This window comes from Emydura macquarii, unplaced genomic scaffold, assembly GCF_026122565.2.
Source record: "Emydura macquarii macquarii isolate MOO-44397 ecotype Brisbane River unplaced genomic scaffold, CSIRO-AGI_Emac_v2 contig_1790, whole genome shotgun sequence".
Taxonomy (NCBI): Eukaryota; Metazoa; Chordata; order Testudines; family Chelidae; genus Emydura; species Emydura macquarii.
Window position 1 is genome coordinate 21,148,092 of NW_027131927.1, and position 23,687 is coordinate 21,171,778.

At 40.1% G+C, this 23,687-nt stretch overlaps 1 protein-coding gene across 5 annotated transcripts in view; it reads right to left on the reverse strand.

Moving 5' to 3' along the window:
* Positions 1-23,687, reverse strand: part of ANTXR2 (ANTXR cell adhesion molecule 2) — a 222,701-nt gene that overhangs the window by 172,054 nt on the left and 26,960 nt on the right. For all 5 annotated transcript variants that reach the window (XM_067557088.1, XM_067557089.1, XM_067557091.1 and 2 more), the window contains exons 8-9: positions 6,369-6,429; positions 4,477-4,572 (exon numbers count right to left, since the gene is read on the reverse strand). In XM_067557088.1, coding sequence (XP_067413189.1) covers positions 4,477-4,572; positions 6,369-6,429 — 157 coding nt within the window. The remainder of the gene's footprint in view (positions 1-4,476; positions 4,573-6,368; positions 6,430-23,687) is intronic.

Genomic DNA, 23,687 nt, shown 5'->3' on the forward strand with positions numbered 1-23,687 from the left:
AGGTCCCGATTCAGGAAAGCACTTGTGTTTAAATCCACAGGACAACATTTATGCCCATGCTTAACTTTAAGTCCTATTAATTGCTTAAAGTTAAGTGTGAGCATTAGTGCAGTCCAGTTACCTTCTTGGAGTGGAGCTTTTGAGAGAAAGTGTTTTTGAGACTATTCAGTCACTGGTAATTAGAAGATGAAGGGAAGGTTCTTGTAAGCAGACCTGTACTCCTAATTTCTATCCATGATAGCCAACAACCATTATAACAACAACATAACAATTTACAGTTCTGCAGCATTTCTCATTCTGAAGGATCCCGAAGCTGTTTCCAAAGCATGGCTGCTTTACAAAGTATGCATTTTTATCTATGGCTCGGGATTTACGCCCATAGTGCCAGGCTATGCCCTGCTGGTCTGCAGGTGTGAAAGGGGAGTGGGAGGACACACGAAGCCCCAGCACAGCAGCAGGGAACAACTGCAGTGTCCTTCCGTGCATCCCCTGGGATGCAAGACACCCCAAAAGGGGTGGGAAGGGTCAGGGAGGAGGGCCATTGTCCCACCCATCCACATACACACTGGCCTCTGCTACACTCTCCAAAGGGCAAAAGGAGCTCCCCCACCATGTGTAACAGGGACTCTGGGAGGAGCTCTGACACCTGGAGGCAAAGTCCCTCTCATAACCCACCCCAGGCAATGCAGCTCTGCACCACCCCCAGTACTGCCAGAGTGGGACTGTGCCTTAGAGGCAAAAAAACTCAGCCCCCAGTCAGGAAATCACCTATCTGCAGGAGTAATCTCTGAGGCAATTCCAGCCTGTATTTAAATAAAGTCAGATATGCAAATGGTTTAGGGATGGTTGAGGAAGCTGTTGCTAGGTCATGGGAGATGCACATTACCTCTGCGCGTGGCACACACTGCACCAACTGCTCGTCCCAGACCCAGGGCTAGCTCCAAGGGGGGATTAGCACGTGGCCATATGTTTTTTTGTCTTAAGGTTACATTTTATATCTTTTATTATTATTATTATTCCTCCACTGTCATTTTTGGCATTTGTTAATAATTCTTTACAAATGTTAAAAAATAACCTGCCGAATCTAACACCTAAAACCAAAAAAACATACAAAATTATTGTTTTCCCCAAAGCCAGTCCTACAGGGGAACCCTAGATAGGAAGTAAGGGATTGTGTCCCACACACACAGCTCAATTCTACCACTACTGTTCACCCTGCTCAGTACTTACTTAAGTGTATACTCTCATCCCCTTTCATTAGGCTTATGAGTAGTGGGATTTTACTAGGGGGAGGAAACCCATACTGTACCCTTCATGGGGCTGCCTTCCTCCTCTTCTTGCTCAAAGCACCTTCTCAATCTTCAGCCCATGTTCGGTTTTTGTCATTCTCTTCTGCTTGCACTCCATATAAAACTATCTTGCCCCCAACACCGTGGCAGCATCATGCAGCCCACCCCACCACGCCACTCTTGTACCTTCAGTTGTCATTGACACCAGGAAAGAGGGGGGTATATCATTTATTCTATCGTTCTGTTTTAGTAGTGGTTTGCACCCATTTTGCACTATTGTAAATGACCATGCAAGGTGCAGTGCATTAGAGAATCAGGCCCCTAATGTCTAATGTTACTGGCCTACAATTCTAGAAAAGCTAACAGCATCTGATGTCATGCAGCAGTAGCACTTCTGGTACTGCATGTTGGTAGCATTATTAGCAAAAAAATGCTACAACTGTTAAACTTCGTGGCAAATTGGCCAAAACATGGGAAATGGTGAACTCTCTGCGGTTTGCAGGAAACATTGAAATATCTCCTTAATCACATACTACAGAGTTCTCTAATTACAACAGCACTTTATTAACTTCTATCAGAAGATCTCAAAGCACTGTACAAACATTAAATAAGCATCAACATTCCTGCGAGGAAAGTCTGCATTATTATTGCTATTTTAGATAGGTACAGAAAGGCTAAGTCCATTGCCAGTGGTCACAGAATGAGTCAGTGACAGAGCTGGGAATAGAGCCTAGTAGCCTAACCACTAGACAGCCTATGTACATGTAGATGTTGATGTTCACATCCCAATTTCCCACATTTCTGAAAACTTCACATATTTCTCCCAAATCTGAAATGTGTATAAATAATAAATAAAGTAAGTTTTGTTCATCTGAAACTACATTGATCTAAATGTTTCAAATGTTCCCCAAGCCATATGGATAACTGAGTTTTACCAGAATACTGTACCCACATGTGCAAGAATTACTGCACCCTCTTTTGAATTGTATCCACTTCTGACATAGATTACAGCAACTTATTTATACAGTCAGAGCAAACGAGCACAAGTTTATGGCAGGAAGTCAGAATGTCATATTCAGTTGAAACTGAAGGACAGTTTTTTGAGGCAGAATGTAATTACCCAATTTGACTTTAGCCAGAGCACCTGGGCTAGCACATTTACTCTTACAAACTGTTCTGTGATGTCTTTAACAAACACAACCTCAGAACCTTATATCCTGAAGAGTGGAGCAAATGTGATGGAAACATTTGTGTACAGTAAGAAAGGAATCTGGGGGAAATGAGTGTATTGCATAAATTAGAAACCCCCAATTACTTAGAAACTATTCAAAATTCTTGTGTTTCATTCTATATGCCTACTCTTAACTCATTTTGCAATCACAGTTTATTTTTAAGGATATTTACTTCTTAAGGCAAAATCTATTAGCAATTCGTTTTGGTTCCTGAACACCAAAAATATCAAATGTTACTAGCAGAGCCCAACGCATAGTCATTTGTGCCAGTAGAAAGTGGGTGTAAAACACTACTGAATCAAAATGGTAGCCTCTTACATTCCCTTTGCATGGGTGCAAATGACCACACAAGATGCAGGGTAACAAAGAATCAGGCCCTGAGTGTTTTCCTGAAAATTTACACTCTCTTTCCTTTATGATATCTGTTTAACTGAAGTTTCTAAGAGCTGTGTGGGATAAAATCTGCACTCTCTCTCTGAGAGCTTTCCTGACTATGGACCAACTCCTGCAATCCTTCACTCAGGCACCACTTCCACTGAAGTCAACTGGAGTTTTGCCTAAGAAAGAACTAAACACTGTAGGATCTGACCAGTTATGAATACTAATAAAAACAAAAACTGTAATGTAGAAAACTGTTCCCTTGGAACTGAAAAGGGCACACAGAAAGCTGCTGTTATTTGCAATCATCTTTTTTGAAACACAGATCCCAGAGGTGAAACTAGTGCATTAAGCCACTGCTATCCACACCCTCTGGCTGCATGGAGTTCATTTTCAAATTGCTGAGCAGAACTTCCATGCAGAGATCTAATTATTTGGTATAATTATTGAGAACTTTGCAGTGGAGCTCTAACAAGTCACTTATGACAGTTATTCTTTACATAAATTATAACAATGTTAAAATAATTATCATACCATTTTGTTAATCTTATTATGTACACTCATATGGGCATAATATTTGTTCTACAATGCTAACATTACCTCTGTTATCATCAACAGTGAAATAGTTGTTATATAACCCATGTGTGTCTATCCTGACATATAATCCATTAAAACTTGTATGCACTAATACATTTTGCAAAAATATTTTTCTTCTCTCTTGTTGCCTTTTTTTTTTTTTTTTTTGGCCTGATTTACACTGAAAAGTTTTACCAGTATAATTATTTCAATTAGGAGTGTGATTTTTTTTTGTTATAATCAAAATAGTTATAGCAGTAAAAGCCCCTAGTGTGAACAGTGTTACATCAGTATAAAGGTGCCTTACTCTGGAATAGCTTAGTCTGCTTCCTGAAGTGGAATAAGCACTTTTATATTGGTGGTTATACTATTAAAGCTAATACTTTTATGCCAGACCCTGTGCCACAAGGGACATGCACTTCCTGCATGATCCATGAAGCTTAGCCACCTCCTTGAGCAGAATCCCAATGGTTCCTCTGCCAGGCAGGGATGTGCATTGTTTTTATATGGAACTGGATTTGCTTCTATACCCTCAAACAGGTGACACATTGACAGACACACCACAAGCCAGCAAGGTAACTCAGGTGTGACCTGGAATGACCACTGCTTGGGCTGAGAATGCCTCTCTGCTGAGACAGCCAATAAAGATTTGCCAGTTAGTGCAAGTTGTGGTGATGCTTTTCCTGTGTGGACACCTGCCCATTAGGACACCACCAATTTATTTCACACAGGCTGCTGGATGGCCAGACATTAACAAGAGTGTGCAGTTAATACCAACCTCGACTGGATTCAAATCACTAACAGAGGCAAAAGCACTTATACATCATTACCAATCCTCTGAGCTATCCCAGTTTCCTCCTTTATTGTTTCATTTCATCCCTCCCCATTTAGATTTGAGTAAAATAGAGATGTGTCAGAGAAAAGTCACAACAGTAAACATAAACTTATATTACAGAAACTTGTGGTGATTTATCCTGGATGCATTAGACTGTGATACTTACTAATGGTTGTGCCATTTACATGGTAAGTGCAAGTAACACTATCTTGTGTTCTGCCCAGTGTGAAGCCACTTCCTCTGAGGACAACATGAAATTCCTCTGAAAACATAAAATTATCAGCCTTTAGAGGGTATAGCAGGAGCCAGGTTTATACCAGTTTAGTCTCAAGTCATTTAGCCACAAAACAAGGACAGTATAGGCAGCAACACTGCAAACCTACTCATGCCTCCTGGCTACCACACCCCAACATGCCATACACTTTACCTAGAGAGAGAGAGTCTTTGGTGAGAGCATGGTTTCATTTCCATGCTTAAAGGACTTTGAAATGCATAAGCCCACCTAGCAACTAGTTAGCTAGGCCATATCCTCTTGCTCTGCTATAGAAGAGTCAACTTCATGGATCTCAGTCCCACAAATGAGATATAATGTAAAGCACCGCAAGCTTACAAGTTCTTATTTAGGCCTACAATATAAGGAATATGGGCTTGATACGAAACTCTTTGAAGTCAGTGGAAAGACTTCTGTCGAATTCAACGCACTTTAGATCAGGCCCGTTGAGAGCATCAGATATTGGCTGGCTTGAATTTGTTCTGAAAATTGGGTGGTGATCATGAAGTTATCTTTGACTGAATAAGCAGTCTCTACTTATTTAAAGTATTGCTCTGATTCAAATAATCCATTAACTTTTGTAATTTATTTTATTTTTTTTACAAAACTGTAAAAAGATTTTGCAATGACCTTATTTTGCATGAATTTGAAGCAGGTGTGGATTGTGAAATCATAAAGAGGCGAAGGAAAAAGAATTTAGGAATAGGTCGAACTGAGGCAAAATTAACACTTGCACTGCCTTTCAAATCTGGTCTGAAATTATGTGTAATTATTCTCTAGCATTTTAACAAGATATTTTCTTCTAGTAATACAAATCAGCAAATCACTGTTTTCAGAATCATGTGGAAAAAAATTGAAGGTTCATATGTCTATGGCATGTTAACAGTTATGATGAATTTATGTGATTATACTTACCAGGACTTTTAAAAATCAAAATGATCATAGCAGCTGTCCATGGAGTTACATGTGAAATATCATTATCCTGAATGCAAGAGTTACAGTGTAGTTTTAGACCAGATTCTGCTAGTCCCTTTGTGAAGGAAACTGATTTACTGTAATTCCAATTTCCTTTGACTAATTGCAAGGTTTCACAGAATTTGTAAACCCATCTCTTATTCAACTTCCTTCACCATAGCTAGTGAATATCAGATAAACAAATAATTCTATGACTATTTTTAACCTCTGAAAAAATAACTCTCTCATTAGAAAGTTTTAGTATTTGTTTACTGTAAAATATTTCTGTGATTTGAAATGTAACCTGACTCATTTCATTTGATATAAAAAACTGAGTACACCTTCAAGGTGGAAGATTAGGTAGTAACATCCATGGCTTTGAGACCAGCATGGTGGTTTAGGGGATGTGTAATGTATTACCACATGAGATTCTGATTATATATGGTGTGTGTCTATACAGTGCCTTGTACAATATTTAGTCCATGACTGGATTCCTAGATGATATCTCAATACAAATAATTATTAATTATGATAACAACAACATTGCAGTTTGTTATTCACTGGCCAATATAGAGCTGCCAGACACAGGATTGAAAGTGGGAGCTCTGCGTCCATCTCTCAAAATTCTTACACTGCATTTATCTTAGCTACAAAAGGAGGAGTTAGAGAACAACCCCCTTAAGGGTAGGAAAGAGTGGTGGGGGAAGGATATGATGAAGGATATCATCATATCCTTTTCTGTTTAGTGGAGTTTTAGCTACACATTTTACACGAAGAGGAAAACAGTACTATAATAATTATTTGTATATTATTTTCCATTACTGATAACTTACCTCCCACGCAGACACTAGATGGTTCCAAATATAAAATCTCTGTGCATGACTGCTTCAGTATCTATTGAGGGTCGGGGGAGAGGAGAGAATATCAAAAAAGGAATAAGATTTCTAAATACAACATCAGCAGCTGAGATCATACCAAACAGTGAGACAAGAATAAACAATGCACGTTTTTCACAAATGCATTGGGACAGAGTGCTGGGAATCAGCAACTGAACCAGCACTCTGGTCACTGTTTAAACCAGGGGTGGGGAACCTTTTTTCTGTCAAGGGCCTGATGGTGGCCCTGGCGGCGGGTGGGAATTCAGCGGCGGCGGGGTTCCGTGGGGGGGGCAGTGCCCGCGCCGAAAAGGGGCAAACGGCGGCAGGGTTTCGGTGGTGGGCACTGCCCCCCCCACGGAACCCTACCGCCGCCGAATTCCCCCCGCCGCCGAATTCCCGCTGCCAGGGCCAGACCAAATGATTTCCCCACCCCTGGTTTAAACCCATTAGGCCAGGAGGAGGAGGAGGGCCTGATTAAGGAGAGTAGCTCCTGATTACCATATCAGATTGTGATTGGGGAGCTAATGAGCTAATTATCCTATTAACAAGGAGACTGGATCAAAGAGCAAAGGAAGACAGTGCAGGGAGTAAGGGGGAAGAAGCAGAAGACAAAGAGTCTGGTAGGCTCTGACAAAAGGGAGTTCATTGAAAAGAGACATCTTTTCTTTCCCCACCTTTGAAGACAGGATAGGGAAGCTGGAGGACATTGCATTAGTATGTAGAAGGTGGTGGAATGCAACTCTGTAAATAAACTGCATGGTGGGATGTACATAAGACAAGGTCTATGCGAAGCAAAGAGGACAGGAGCAGTGTGTCCCCTATCACATTCATGTATTTTTTTAAAATGTAGATTTCACATGTATGTGATCTGTGAGGACACAATGGACATTTCTGCAATAAAAATAATGGCCTGATCTTGCAAATTCTTACACACCTGTTTATTATGTACTATTCCCTATGGGTTTGAACTCTATTCAGAAAAAATACTCATGTCTGGTTTTGGCCTTGAAATTTCTGTGTAGCTTCCTAAATTAATTTCCCATGGAGCCTAATCCTAATGTATAATCCAAAAGTGCCTGATCCAAAACCAAGTGAAGTCAATGGGAGTCTTTTAATGGGCTTTGGGTCAGTGTCAAAGCACATATTCCAAGTTTGGGCATTACTCCTCATATAGAGCAGAGCAGGAATGCCTAAGGCTCTCAAGTGTACTGGATTTTGTGGGACGTTCTGCATCTCAGCTGACCTAGGCAGCCAGTTCTGTTACACCAACAAATCAACCAATATTCTTCCAGAGGTGAGGGAGAGAATGAATACTCTTAAACCTAAGAGAAGGTGCACTTAGCTGGGAGCCAGAAGACCAAAGTTTCTGATCTCACCTCTACTGACTGCTGCTTATATTTCTGTGCATCTTAAAGTCCTTTTTTATTGACTAACGTTGCATGCTCAACTGGCTTCTAGGATAGAGTATCATTTCCCATTTTACAAATAAGTTGACTGACCAAGCTAAACAAGATCACTGAAGCAAAGCCAGGACTAGAACTCAGGTGTTTACCACAGTAGGCCCAAGTCTTACCCCACTCAGCCACATTGCCTCGCAGCATGAGTGTATGAAGTCTGTTTGGTTATCCTGACTGCAACTACTGCACTAACCATTAGACAACATTCCCCTCCCAGAGCCAGGATCAGAACCCAAAATGTCCAATCTCCAACATTCTACTGATGTTTAGCAAATACTTGTGTAAGTCACTGTCAAAATACTTGTGGCTGGTTCACAACCAGATAACAGTTCTCCTTTAACTCAGGTCAGTGCTGGCATGTAAAGCTTATGGATTCAAACACTACTGGTGACCCATGAACAGAAGTCATTCTAGTTCTACATAATGGAATCTGATTTTTCCAGTTTTTTTTTTTTTTAATTTAATTCACACTGTGAAAAAGTATCCTTAAAACCGGTTTTCTAGTATAAAAACCAGGATTTTCTGACAATTCTGGCATGACATGCAACAAAACACAGGTATTATGCACACTGATCATTGTCACACATTCTGACTGCTTTTGTCACAAACAGACAGGCTTAGAGGTTGAGAGGTATGAACACAGGTTTTCCTACATGCCTGAAAGGATGACAAAAAATCACCCAAGTAAGGATGTTCAAAAAAACATTCATCTATACAGAAGAAAAAGTTATCAGTGGATAACAGACACAGACAAATTTGAAACATTTTTACTCCCTATGTCTGACTGAGCTCCAATATAATCACTCAAAGACTGTGGATCATGAGAGATCAATAGTATGTTTTGCCTGTTTGTGAAAATGACACACATAAACCATCTTCCTGGCTATTTGCCACACACCGGATTTTAACTCAGGAATGACAAACTATTTTCTTTCAACACACACAAAAACAGCAACACAAACCACCATTCTTGACCACTTGGCAAGGGCTTGAAAAATCCACTTCATAGTGGTGTCAACCACTGTGCTCACATGTCAAGAAGCACAAGACACTATTGCAATATCTATCACAGTCACAGATACATTTCCTGCAAAAGAAATGGTGCTGGAAGTGCTTTGCAGTCCAGCCATGTAAACTTACTATTGACTAAACTATATCTACACTTAAAATGCCACAGCATGCAGCTGGACCACTGCAGCGCTTCAGTGTAGACACTTACTATAGCGATAGGAGGGGTCTCCCTTTGATAAGGTAATCCACCTCCCGGAGAGGTGGTAGCTAGGTGGATGGAAGAATTCTTCCATCAACCTAGTGCTGTCTCTACAGAGACAGGTCTCACACCTCTGAGACACATAGCTATGCCAATGAAACTTTTCAGTGTGGTCCAGCCCTTAGTTCCCTTCCATGAGCAGGCACTGTGCCCATCCATCCACAGGCAGCCAAAAGATCACAATAGTATCTGTAGGTATTGAGTCTTTAACCCTATGTTTAACTGAAACATTCATCCAGCTCCGGCATGGGTCCAACTTTAAAGGAGAGTTTTTGTGACAGCATACAACACGACTACCAAGTCAAGTGGATTTGATGATATCTTTTATTGGACCAACTTCTGTTGGTGAGAGTGACAAGAAGTTGATCCAATAAAAGATATTACCTCATCCACCTTGTCTCTCCTGAGACCAACAAAGCTACACCTACATTGCATACAGTCAGGCGGATGTCATTCAGACACAGTCTCCGCAACACCCAATATCTTTTGACCACCCAATGGTAGATTTGTCATAGGCTATCCCTCAATAAGAGGATGATGTGTGGCAGGGGGAAAGTCACTGATGAGACTTAAGATGGCTGAGGAGTCTAATTCATGCTCTACAGATTTTCCACATGTGACAAGTGGTCGTTTGGAGAGAGCACAACTCCTTGCCCCGCGGGATGCTGTATACTTTCCTTCCTCCTCTGCCGTTTCTCAGCCCCTTGAGCAAGGCGATTCTCTTCAAAACGTGCTGAGGCTTGATGTGTGATGTGACCATTGCAGCCTATTGCCAGACAGCTCTTCATAATTCGTGGCGCACTACCATCTCCAACGGTAGATTAAGTGGAAACAGCAGGAGTAAGTCAGTCAGGAGTACAAGTTGGTTCTGCCAGGCTCAGCAGGATTACAGTCAGAGAAGGTGGGTGAAATATCTGAGCCCCCAACATGTTCATATGTTGCAGGAGATAAATCTATCTACACACTTGGCTCTCGTTAGATACTAGAGATATCTAGTACTAGAGTATCTAAAATCAGTGATGGATTTTATCCTCACAACATCCCTGTTTCCCCATTTACCAGAGGAGAAACAGGAACACAAGGTAGATTAAGTAACCTGCCCAAGTTCTACTGACTAGGAATTGAATCCAGCCCTCCTGAATTCCAGTCTGGTGCCCTCTTTGCTCGGCCATACTATGTAGCAATTGTCTTAATGTGTAGCCATTAATCTCATCATTTTAAATCCAATATACATTTTAATTGGGTTTCACAGTTGTGTAACCATAAATTTGGCAAGGAAGACCTCCAGTTTTGTTCAATGATTAACATTCATTGCAGCAGCCAAAAAAGCTGCTCTCGCTTATGCCAGCTGCCAGTGGTCCTAAGAGACCTGTTACAACAGCCAAGGATTGTCAGAGCACACCAAAGCCCTAGCCACACCCAGTAAACTGGCTGCAGGCAGGCAGGCAGGGTGACACAAGAACCACATTTCTGGCTCTACACCATCGGAAGAGTCTCATCACCAGTGATCCTTCTATGCTGGCTACCCTGGCTTTACAGTATTGCAGTGGTGACACAGTATAAAGTGGTTGTAGCACGGTTTTCATGTTCCATTACAGAGCCATCAAAATTAAACACACTTTTGGTCCCACAATAGCAACAGTAAGCATATGAACTCTTCCAACTCTATTCATCTCAGTGACTTTTGGGCACATTCTGCCTCCTACCCACTCTATTCACTTCATCCAGGTGTGGACTTGAAAAGGTGGAGACCATTTAAATGTGAATATTATTAAGTACAGTCATTTTTCCCTTTTTCTTTTTAAAAAAAATCTGAGGAAATTAAATTTAAAAAATAAGTAACAATAAAATAACTGTGCAACTTTAGTGTTTATGTAACATAAATGCCACTGTGGAGATTCTTACAGCGACGTTAACTACAATGTTACAGCAATGTTAATTCCACTACATTGTCCTCTACTACTACTTGTCTGCCCTATATTACAAAATGCCTTGTGTAACAACAACAGAAATATACTAAGTTAGACATGAGTAAACAAAAACAGGAATGAAAACTACAATATAGGAGCAATACAGTAAACTATTACAACTGTAAGAACATTAACCACAAGAGTATTTCTTGACTTTTTAAAATTTTAACTGTACCACCTTAACGCTGCATAATGTTACATATCGATTGGTTTGGGGTTTTTTTTCTACACTTTCTACATAGAAACCTAGTAGTATTTTGTTCAGCATACATAGCTATCGTGTATTTGTATATTATATGCACAGTACAATGTCTTATTACTTAGGGTCATTTCTGACACTGCACACATTAAAGGAAGTTTCCAGGCTTCAAGAAAATAAGCATTGTATCTTCAGTTTAACACTTTAAATCTCATTTGCCTTTCCACAAATGCAGTATTTAAACCCCACAATCTCTTGGTAGGTTGCTGACTAGCTGTTTATTAACAGAAAAGCAGATCTACATCTCCTGGTCGACATCTCAGGTACACTGGCCTGACATTGCAAAGCAGTGGATACCTTGAGACAGATGGTCTCAGCTGGTGTAAGTGGAGGTAGCTCCACTGGGGTCAGCAGTTTCACTGATTTATACCCACTGAGGACATGGTCCTTTGTCTCTAAAAAAGAACAGATTAGAGTATTCTGCTCATTGATTCAAAGACTTGCTCTAGTGTGAACAGAAGAAATGCTACTCATTTTGTAAGCAATTTACAATTCCTCTGGTTACTAATCTAATTCTATGCAGATGTAAAACAGAGAGAATAAAACATGGTATCCCTTTAGTTAAAAATTCACAGTAAAAGCACTGTTTTTTCTTATAAGGAAACATACTCACATGAGTAGGCCCATTCAAGTCAATTGGACTGTTTATCTGCTTAAAAATAAACACATGTGTAACAGTTTGTAGGACTGGGGCCTTGGATACTAACAGTGGGATTTTCGAAAATGCTGAGTATTGGCCTAACTCTGCTCCCGTTAAGAGTCAATGGGATTGATTCTCACCAGAAACTTCAGCAGGAGCAGAGTTAGGCCAACACACTGCACTTCTGAAATCCCAGTCCACATCAATTTGCCAAGATTCTGTTTGGATGCTTGTGTACATGGTATGTTTAAGGCAGAATAATGCCCTTTCATTCACCTCCTTTCAGGGCCAAAGCATAATTTTTTTGGGCCCAGTACAAACTTGTAACACAGGCCCCCTCCCACACACACACCACAATCCCTCATCGCATACATACAACCTCAGGAGCCATGAACAAATTTTTCCTCATCGTAATGGGGGTTGCAGCCTGGGCCGGGACACCCAGGCCTCCAGGCCCCAGTAAAGTGTACCCTTTCCCACCCCCTGTGTCCATGTGGGGGCCCTGTCTCCTTTTCCTCACTTTATGTTTTGTTTTTATTACTGCACCCTGTTTCTGGTGGTTTCTGTTGCTGCATCTCTAAATCCAGCACCAAGCAGGGACAATTACAACATATTTGCATGTGCCAATTTCCTTTTCTTTCTTAAAAACAAAAAGCACAAAAGCAGATACAGATAAGATATGGCTTTGACAGATTTATCAGATCTGAGGCACAAAAAATGAGTGTTAATAAAGAGTTCAAGCTAAATTCATCTCCTTGGCACCAATGATTTCACAATTCCAACAGTAGATGTCCTGCTGGGACAATACTCAAAGTGTGAAAAGATTTTTTTAAAAATACTGTCATTAAAAATAAACAGTTGCCTGGACACAAAATTTCCATAACTAGTCTCTTCTTTCACTCGGCTTGAGAAAGCCCCAACTCTTTCACAAGATCTTCAAAAGTTCTTGGCAAAGATAAAGGTCTGGGCATGCATGATTCCTCAACAATTTCTTCACTTACAATATGAAGGCCAACTGGTTTCCTAAAAGGATAAAACCTGCATGGCTCACTTTGGCTTGCAATGTTAAGCACTTAACCTTGCCATCTCTCTGACATTCAAACTAGACCTTTCCCAACCTTCAAAAATCTTTGGTTCCTAATGGCCACTACTACAAAGTGACAGCATTACAGAAATCTACCTTACCATCCCTGAAATTCCTTCTGTGGTGCAACAATCAACTCACAGGCATACCCCTGAGGAGCAGAAGAAAAAGAACCACCATATAATCATTTGATGATAGAAGCATATGAGACCTTGCTGGAAACAGATACATCAGTCTATTGGTTTCGCTCAAAAATAAGTTTTCCCTTCCTGCTTCAATTGTCCCATTTTACCAGAAAACTGGACCTTCTTTCACAGCAATATTTACATATAGGGCTAGATTCTCCATCTTCCACAGACGGGAAGTCAGAAGTACCATCCACGTAATGGGTAAAATCCTGCTAGTCATACCCAGGAACATGAGCAACACCATTGACTTCACAGGGCTGCACACAAGAGTAAGGCAACTGGACCTAGTCATCATAATGCAAAAAAGAAAATGTTTTTAAAAATAGGCAAGCTACACTAATTCTGTCGCACTCATGAGAGATAGTGAAAAATATTTTTGCCCTTAAAAGGATGTACGGGAACTTGATATTCTGTCTTTCCTCCCTTCTCCCTCTGGCTCCCATATTTTTCTGTTTAACTCTCCTCTTCTTCTTTATTAAATGTTATTCCACACAAGTCAACAAAGTGCGCCTCCATCCACTAAAACGCTCATACCTTTGCTTTTTTTAAAAGATAGTTAAATACTGTCAGTCTTTGATCCAAACTATGTTTTATAATTTGTCTCCTTGGTGCCCCACCCATTGTTAGGTATGCATTGGGGACCTGATCCAAATCCCAATGACTCCCATTGATTTCAAGGGGCTTTGCCTCAGCCCCCTAACAAATAAATCCTCCCACAGATGCCAGGCTGCAGAGCTCCCTGCAGGACTCTCATTGAAGGCCAGAGCCTTTTAGTTGCGCCCAGCTATATGGGGTATCAATGGACAGAGAATCTACAAACAACAGGTGCACTGGCAGAGCTCTGCCACACCTTTACTGGCCTTCCCTTGTCCCACAACTAAACACTCCCGCACATCCCCACAGAGCGAACCCCAACGCAGGCCTTGAGCAGTCTGCCCAAATCCTCCTCCCACCACACATAGGGCAGGATTTTCCAAAGCACTCAGCGCTGGCCTACTTTACTCCCATTCAAATCTATGGGAGTTTTCCCATAGAATTCAAAGAGAGCAGAGTCAGGCCAACACAGACTGCTTTTGAAAATTCGTCCCACAGCTGAACCAGGATGGTTTTGTTACATCTGGGATTCTCCTGGACCAAGGTGGATAGGCAGGATTTGCCCCATATTGCATGACTTGAACTGTGCTTCTGCATTTTTGCCCATTGCTGCAATTTATCTGAAAAAGTATAACATGCAAACTAATAAAAATATAGTTGCATCCCCTTTTTGAAAAATCTATTTTTAAACACACTTGTTGTGGAAAACTGGGGCACAATATAAAGTGCAATAGGTCAGCAACATTGTGATGATACTGTTATAAGGCAATCTGTTACTTTGAATTCCATGCTTTCCTGGCTCAGGCCTATAAAGGAGAATGATTTTGCACTGCAAATTTATTATGTACAAACTGACTACACACAAGTAAAGCTGAAATAATTACTATATAAGGCCATCTTTGAATAGGACAGTTAAGAACTCTGCTGACATACAATAAATTCCAACAACTGTAAATTTCCTTGATATAATCACATGCAATGCAGAGAGATTCAAGGAGCTGATGTCATCTATTCTATTTCTGGAGTCTCATGCCAAATATAGAGCCCTATTCTCCCCAGCACATAAAGACCTTGCTTCCAGGGGCTTCCCTGACTGCCAGCTGTCCCACAATTACACATTTTCTCATAAACCAGAGGGTAGAATCAAGAAGAGACTGACTATTCCATTTAGCCCCATTCCCTCCAGCCCTGACCCCACTCATGGCAATGGAAAACTTCTAGAACCTGAAGGAGCACTCCAGGGTACTCCATAGAGGTACATGCAGCTCATGTATCCCAGCCTGAATAAGTGAGCTCCCATCTGCTCAAAGTGGAGGATATGGCAGGGGCTATAAATATCAGACCTGGGAGCTCATGCCACAAATTTTATAGATACACTAAAGTTTGAGAAATGAGTGGCTTTCTACTTCTCAAGAAACTAACTTCTTCATTTTTCACCACACATAATGCAACATTTTCTTTTACATTATGTGCAATTTTAAGAAAAGAAAAAGAAATGAAGCTAACAAGACCTGTACCCATCGCCATTCTGCTCACTCTGGCCCTCATCCTGGATCCAAGTAGGCAAGACCACTGTTATCAAGCAAAGACCCAAGTAATACCACTGAAGCTTTTCACAAACACAAATGCCCACTCCTGTGGATCAAACTACAGAATTGGGCATGTGCTTGTATACTGCACCCCTTTTTCTGTTTTTGTCCTTTTCATGAGTACAGGGATCATGCCACGCTATGTGTGTTCATACAGACTATATAGCACACTGGGGCCTGTGACACTGACTGAAGTTTTTGGGTGTTGCCTCCATATAAATAACACCACTGATGGTAATGTAACATGCATTCACTGTAAGAAGATAGGAAATACATTACCATGTCTGATCAGCAATCTGATTTTGCAGGGCAACAAGACAATTATACTTAAAAGGCCTGATCCTCATTTATTTGTGTCACACCACTCTGTAAATGTAAAGGGGTTTTAAAGTAAGGGTAAATGTAATTTACCCCCACTTTAAGCAGCCTTGGGGCTTGTCGGCCTGAAGGGGTGATACGATCTACAAGGGTGTGATTTCTAAAGCATACCAATATGTTGCACATTAATTGATCCGTGTAGACGCTGCTGGTGTGCTTTAACGTGTTTCAAACAGCACTACATGAAAGTGCACTAGGGAGCCTTTAGTGTGCTCCAGGAGGATATACATGGACCAATTAATATGCAACCTGTTGGTGCGATTTAGATTGTCAGGGTTTTAAAAATTCAATCACCAATTCACCAGCAGTGACTAATAAATGTACAATGACAAGTGGGCAACCTAAGCCATCTATTTTGCAAAATAAAGTCTTCATTACTGAAAAGAATTACATTTCTAACCTCTATGGCTGGAAGATAATCTTTCAATGTAAGCCAATGCATGGAAGTCTTCCTGAATCTGCAACTATAACTATGCTTTTGCTGTCCCTCCTCAGACCTCACACAAACAGAAGCAGAGTGAGATTAACAAAGATGTGGTCAGTTTCAAACTGCTATTAAGAGTTCTAGGTCAGAACAAAGAATCACATCAATGTCACTCTGCTGCTGAATAAGCACTAGCACAATCAGCAACTGGAGCTATTCATGTGAGAAAAGGACCCAAAACACGAAAGAGAGGTTGTATATCAGAGAACCCTACAGGCACATCAGGCAGAAGCCAGGAAGCTGAGAATAATAAGAACATTCCCTACCTTTCTCCAAAACACAAACAACTTAGTAGGGTGAGCAAGTGGGGTAGAAGAGCAGATTCCTTGTCCTTAATGCATTTTAAAGAATAGCATGTTATAACTGCTACTTTAAAAGTAAACAACATTAATACATCACATGTTCAGTGTCAAGGACACAGCAGAGATTCCAAGTGTCACTTCAAGGCAACAAAACCTTTGGTGCTTTTATGAAGTCATGTATGGCCATTAAGTGAAGGGATAGTCTACAAATAGTTTTCATAACCAGCAGTGTTTATTTATTAGCAATGAGGGGCTAAGCACTCATTACTAATAAATGTACAATTTATCAAAGTAAAGATATGTAAGATAACCTATGGGCACATAAGCACAAATTTATCTCTGGTGTAATTCCACTGATTTAATGACATTACATCAGGATTGAATGTTGCTAAATGAGCCTTTGTTGTCCACAAGAGTAATTCATTAATCAGCTGTGGAATCTATACTAACAGTCTGTCTACATTTAACATGCTGCTGCAGCGGCACAGCTGTAGTGCTTCAGTGAAGGGTTCCTCCCATCGGTGTAGGTAATCCACCTCCCCAAGAGGCATAAGATGGGTTGATGGGAGAATTCTAGTTTTTGTGAAAGTTTTCTCTCTCTTTTTATGCATTTTTTCCTGTTCCCGAAAGTTCATATTCTATTTTTTGTGAAAGTTCCATAGTCTGTAGTTTATCACATCTCATTCTCAAGTAATTTAAGCAGCAGCCAGGTCCTAGAAGGATTTATGTGCAGGAGTCGTTCAACTCCTTTAGGGACATCTGAAACTAAAATGCAAGTTCACAGCTAGACACTATTTAAAGCATCTGAAAAAAGCCCAACTGCTATGTCACTCCTTGAATTTGGGGGAAATCCCCTTCTATTGAACTAGCTTCTGAATACACTGTTTATAAGTACAATAGTTAGACTGGATGACTGCAGTGTATAGTTCTATACACTTTCTGCTCTAATGCTTCCTGTTTTGCAGCCTCATGTTTACTTCGCTGTGCACTTTATAAAGCAGCATAGTGGTTAGCCATTCTATTTCATTCAGAGAGCATTTAATTCAATTAGAGGTATTTTACAGAATCATTGTCAGTTCTTGACCCTGTACACTGAACCCACAGAAGCATAAAGCTGAGTAAATTAAAAACAATATCATGTTTGGTTAAAAATATTTCAGCTGGGGGAAAAAACACTTACAAAAATAATCACATTAGTATTTACATAAAAACAGAAACTGAACTTACAATAAATTATGAAAAGGAAGCCAAAGTCATGGAGTAAAATAGAGATCACCATTGCCTCTAGTCTTTAGGAACTGCCCTCTCAGCCATCTGTTTGTGCTACATTTGCCTCATTTCAGTCTTGTCACACACTCTTGCCATGCTTCTGCAAGAACCTTCTCCTCTGGACCCTCTGCTGTCTGCAACAAGCTTCCACTATTGCTTTACCACATCAACTCTCTGTCCTGATTTTGCTCTGACACCAGTGTAAATCAAGAATAACTTCACTGACATCAATGGAGTCATATTGGTGTGAGACAAGAACAGAGACCTCTCACTTTTCAAAACCCAGCTAAACACAACTATTTTCCCCTTTGCTAATGCCTGTTATTGTTCTCTCCCTCTGCTGCTGTTATACATGTAACAAAGCAATTATACAGTTTACAGTAAAATTGCGAAGCATTTTGGGTACAATTCTTATGAAAGATGCTACATAAATGTTATTGTACTGCATGGTATTACACAAACACCACTAAAAAGATCTTGTCCTGTCACTATTTCAATACATCTGATGTTCAGGTGGCTCTAAGAAAACAGTACACTAGCAACCATTTGTGATCAACATTACTGTACATTGACAATTAACAAAATATGTTAAGTGTCAATTCATTTCATGGAATCATTTGATTTTGCTTAGCCCCAGTCTGCAGTTCAAAAGTTTTGGCAGCAGTTAGCACCATAAATCATAACTCTCTTGGCATCTGTTCCTCCCATAAAATTGCACACTGAGTTCAGGATTCTGGGCAGGTCATCAAGCACAGCTGGATTCTTTTCAGAGCAACCATATCAATTTTCAAGTCTATTTAATGTTACAAAAACAATAAATGGGATGAGCATACAAGAGATTTGTTTCCCTAAATTAAGAGATTAGCATGCCACAGATTATTGGAGGAAGTGCTCTTTGAGAGATTTTAGTCCCACTTAGCACATCAATATTTTGAACAATGCAAGCTTTTCAAGATTCCTGGTGGGTGGGTCGGTGTTATTCACTACAGATTTATTTCTAATATACACCTCTACTTGTCTTCATTATTTTTCATTGGAAAATGGAAGCAGTTCCCAAGGGAGACTGGCCATTACTGTTTTCAGAGAAAGCCAACAACTTGATAGGCAAAACTGTGTGTATAACAACATAAACAAATGCATCTTAAGTACAATTATGTTCCTGCTGTATGTTCATAATCGATTTTCTAAAGAAAAAGTTACCAATTGTTACAATTAACCTAAATATGCATGTGAAAGTTAAGTTGACATTGCAGTATAGTAACTTTCACTAAAAAAGTGAAAGAACTGCTGAGCAATCTACATGCAAAAACATATTTACAGCATTATTAACTCCTGTTCACTGCACTTGCAACTTAGGGAGCCTGGAGTGCATGCCCTGATAGCCAGTCTCATGTATGTTCACTGCAAAACGTACCCTGCATGATTCTGAGCCCAAACAAAAAAACACAAGCAATACAATAAGTGCCAGTTTACCAGTGTACACTATTCCCAAGAGTGACCAATATAAGAAAATTTCAACCCACTAAAGCAGAGTTTATTATTTTCTGTAGGGAATGCTATGAACATGAACAGCGTGCAAAATACAGCTGAGTGGGTCAGTAGCGAAAGCAGAGCCGTGAACTATGACAAAATACAAACCAAATTAAACTATAAGAAGTGCTTTGGTCATGTCCATAGAATGGCATATGCACAAAAGCAAAGAAATTTAGAATTTAAACTGGAATCCTCTTCGTAGCTTCCCATTCTGAGCCCACATTGTACAAAGTGTTCATCCATCCAGTGAGATATCTGTTGACTGACTGAGTGATAACATGTTTCAGGGTACATCACATCCCTATTACAGAGAAAAACAACGTATATAACCGAGAATAAAACATTCGGAGGGGAAGGGGCCAGGATCCATGGTCACAGCCAAGCTGCAAACAGCACAAGGCAGTGGGAGTGGTGCAATGGTGGCATAAAAGTGAACCTCCGCATAAAAGTGAACCTCCACATTCCGTGAACCTCCACATTCCGTTGATCACTGGGTGATGGGCACAAGTCAAAGTAGCCTGAAGGCTACTTTAAGCTACGTCAGCTCCCAACAGACTGAAATGACAGGCGGAGGGTGGCAGTGTTGGCCCAATTCAGTTTTCATGAAATACATGAAAGAACAGAGCCAAACACCACCACGCCTCTTCCTACCAAGAGGCACTTCAGCCTGACACATTGTAACTTTAATCAAAAGCTAAAACTTCAACTGATTCTTATTGTTCTACCCTTTGAAATGTTCACTTCAGCCTTTCCATTTACTGCATAATAATTCAAGCATTGTTTGTAAAACCACTCCACTGACCATTTTATCTGTTATATTGACAGTGGCTAAAATTATTTGTAAAAACCCTATTTTAAGTATAAAAAGCCACACTGTGAAATGTAATATACCTACCTAATTGTGAAAGACACTGCCAAAAATGAAATAATGTTTGCTTTCAAAATAATATGTGAGTTCTTCAGCTAGGAGTTTGCACTGAGTGATTGGAGTGTGAATGGCTGAGCAATTGATGTGGGTGTAGACAGGGAGAGTTATTGAACAATTGGTCTGAGTAAGGGATGTCGAAACATGATGAAGAAAACACCAGCCTCACCTAAAAGGGAGGAAGAAAGGAGCAAAGATAATAACTTTTACCAGTCAACTGGCTGAAGAGGAGTCCACCCTGATAACTTTGGAGCCAGCCCATTTCGAAGGACAAAATCTGATCAGGCTTGCAACAATGTGGGTGATTGAGGATCACACCAAAAATGCAGATGCAGCATGACAGAAGCAAAAACCCATAGACTTACATGGGGTCTTTTCCCTATAAAATGGGACAGAAAGATAAAGGCTGGAGGTTTGTTCGGGTCTACATCATCACACCAGCTAGGAGTACCGATGCGCATCAGCAGAACCTTACTCCTCACCCTCATGCTACGGTCACCTGGCTAGTGACTGCCACGAGCACCAAGAGGCTGGTAACTATAACATCTGTGAGACCCCCTATGTGTGTTCATCTGTCTCCCTGTCTGTGTATGCCTGTCAGTGTGCATGAGTGTGAATGACAGTACCAATTGAAACGTGTCAAAAATTATATTTTATTAACAGAAATCTCTGTAATTGTAGTATTAATACAGTGTTGATACTGTTTTCCTAATGTTTATATTATTGATACTATTTCACTAAGTAAAGAACAATATTGATGTTATTACAGTGTTGATACTTTTCTTTTTATTGATACTATTTACCAAATTTCTGTATTGACAGTAAACGTGGCTTGTTGCCTTATTCCCTGAAAAAGATCTTGTGACATTTGTTATTTGAACAACAGCAGGACACAGAGAAGCCTTAGCACACCTCCAACCACATCCCCTACATTGGCAGCATAGAGTAGATTGGCACAGAAATCATTGTGCTGATTCTATAACACAAGAGGATCCCTACTACTTTGGGTGTGACCCTCCTACGGCAGGTTACATGGTTCAGTGACCTGCCTGATTTTTCTGGCAATGCAGAATGAAGCCGCCACGCTGTAGGAAAAGCCTGCCCCACAATCCAAAAATGTAATTTTTAACGGCTGCAAATCTCTCTCAGCATCTTATCCCGTTCTGAAACATCAGGCTGTTAAATTCAAATCCTCTGAGCTTCCCTCCAAAAACTATACAAAATTAGTGTGGGTTAAATTCATTTCCAGCTGCACTGTTTTATCTCACAGAGTCTGACCAGCCTCACTGGATTGAGCCAAACCATGTTAGAACCAAGTTTACAAATGCACTCAATCCAGGCTCTACAACGGTTCAGCCTCATTGTCACTGACTGGTGGAACTGAGAGACTATGTTTAATCCACATCTCCAAGTGATTTTCACAAGAGCCACAAGAGGCCCCTCAGGCAGACTTTTTTCAGCTTAATTTAAATAATATTTTCACCACTGTTAAGGTGAAGAGAATTAAATATAAGGGGGAGGAGATGCAACATACGACAATGGGTTAATATGCTAGCCTTTCACCTATGAAGACTCTGGCCCTGAACCTACAGAGACTTACAGGTTTTTACATATTGACTTCTGTGTGAATTCTCACGATATGTAAAGTTAAGCAAGTGCATGTGTCTTCACAATATCAGGGCCTTAGTGCTGAATTCAGCCCTGGTATAGGTGGGTGCTACTCTAAATTTATCCTTAGATAACCAAAGGAAGATAAACATTTAATTCTAAATTTCTTAGCTTTCTTGACTTTAACAGGAATTACACCCTCTCCTGCCCTGGCCAAATTTGGCTTCCAAGATAAAAATTCACTGTAGATCAGAAGAGTAAATGAGTTCAGTGGTCTACATGACCTCATTTATTGTGGTCCACCATACACATTCACACTTAGAACCTGTAAGTGTAAGTATGTGCCTTAAGTTTTACAGCAGATCTTGTGCCTGGACAAGCTGAGTTCTCACCACTCCAAATAATTATTAAATCACCTGAAAAAAAAGATGTAACTCCCAAGCAAAGTCTTTGGTTCTTCAGCGTAGCATTTTGCAAAGCCAAGAACCTAGCACTTTGAATTTAGCTCTAGTAAAAAATCCTTTTTAAAAATGTGTGAGCCAGACAAATCACTGTAGCCAGTGCAAGATGAAATTCTGTATAACTTCTGTGGGATAGTCAATGCTCAAATGTCAGCATAGTGCTAAAACAAGCCCGAGCATCTCCCATTTTCGCCCAAGGATATGTCTTTGCCACTTATTACCTACTGTGCAAATATGGTGTGGAAAGCAATCAGGCAACATGACCACACTACACTAAATGTTAAACACTCAATCCAAATTAATTTGAAATTTATCAAGTGTATTCATGGTGAAACACCATTTTGACATTGCACTCAAGTAAAGCTGTGCAAAAGCAACAGCAGAAGTCACAAGCACTGTGGGACCTACTTTTTATCTTCTGCCAAACATCTGTACCCTCAAAGGACACCAAATATTCAATACAATTACAGCTATTTCCTGAGGTTGCATTAGTGTAGAGTGTAAACCAAGAGGAAGTAAAAAAAGATGGGCAGGGGGAGGGACGGATGATAAAGGCTGCCATTCTCTCCCACACCTAAATGAAAAAAAATAAAAATACCTGGGACATATGGACTGCATAAAACAAACAGTGATGGAATACCATAATATTAGTGAGGTTATTCTAATTATTCTAAGCAATGCCTCATTTGCAATCACTGAGTAGAGTAGATACAGAATACAAAACTGTGGGTCATAAGAGATGCATATTTTAATGGCATCAATCTTTTCCCCCAAATTAAAAAACAACCTTACTTCTGAAACATTACTTATTACAAAAACCATGGCACATTGTTAGCTTCAATAACAGAAGGAAACTTAAAAAAATTGTTAAGGAAAGACTAACTTTAAAAAACAACTCATCACTAAGGAAACACTGACAATACTTCAGTTGGACTTCTGAATGCTTCATTTTGTTAAAACAGTTTACAGTATTGGTTATGTAATGTAACTGATAACAGTTTAGGGATATCTGACAAGTCTAATCCAAATCATCAGGCACACACGGGCATACACAAAAAAAATTGGAGCCTTGTCAGTTATGTTGCTGGCTTATCAAGCTCTCTGTTCTACATGAGAACATTATATGATTTGTAATATGTCAGAGAATGTCAAATTAAGGGCTGTACAATACTGAAGGGTAGAGCAGAAAACATTCTATTCCAGGCCATTGAGTCTCTTTAACAACTACATGTAATAATCCCCCAAACTATATTCATAGTCTCA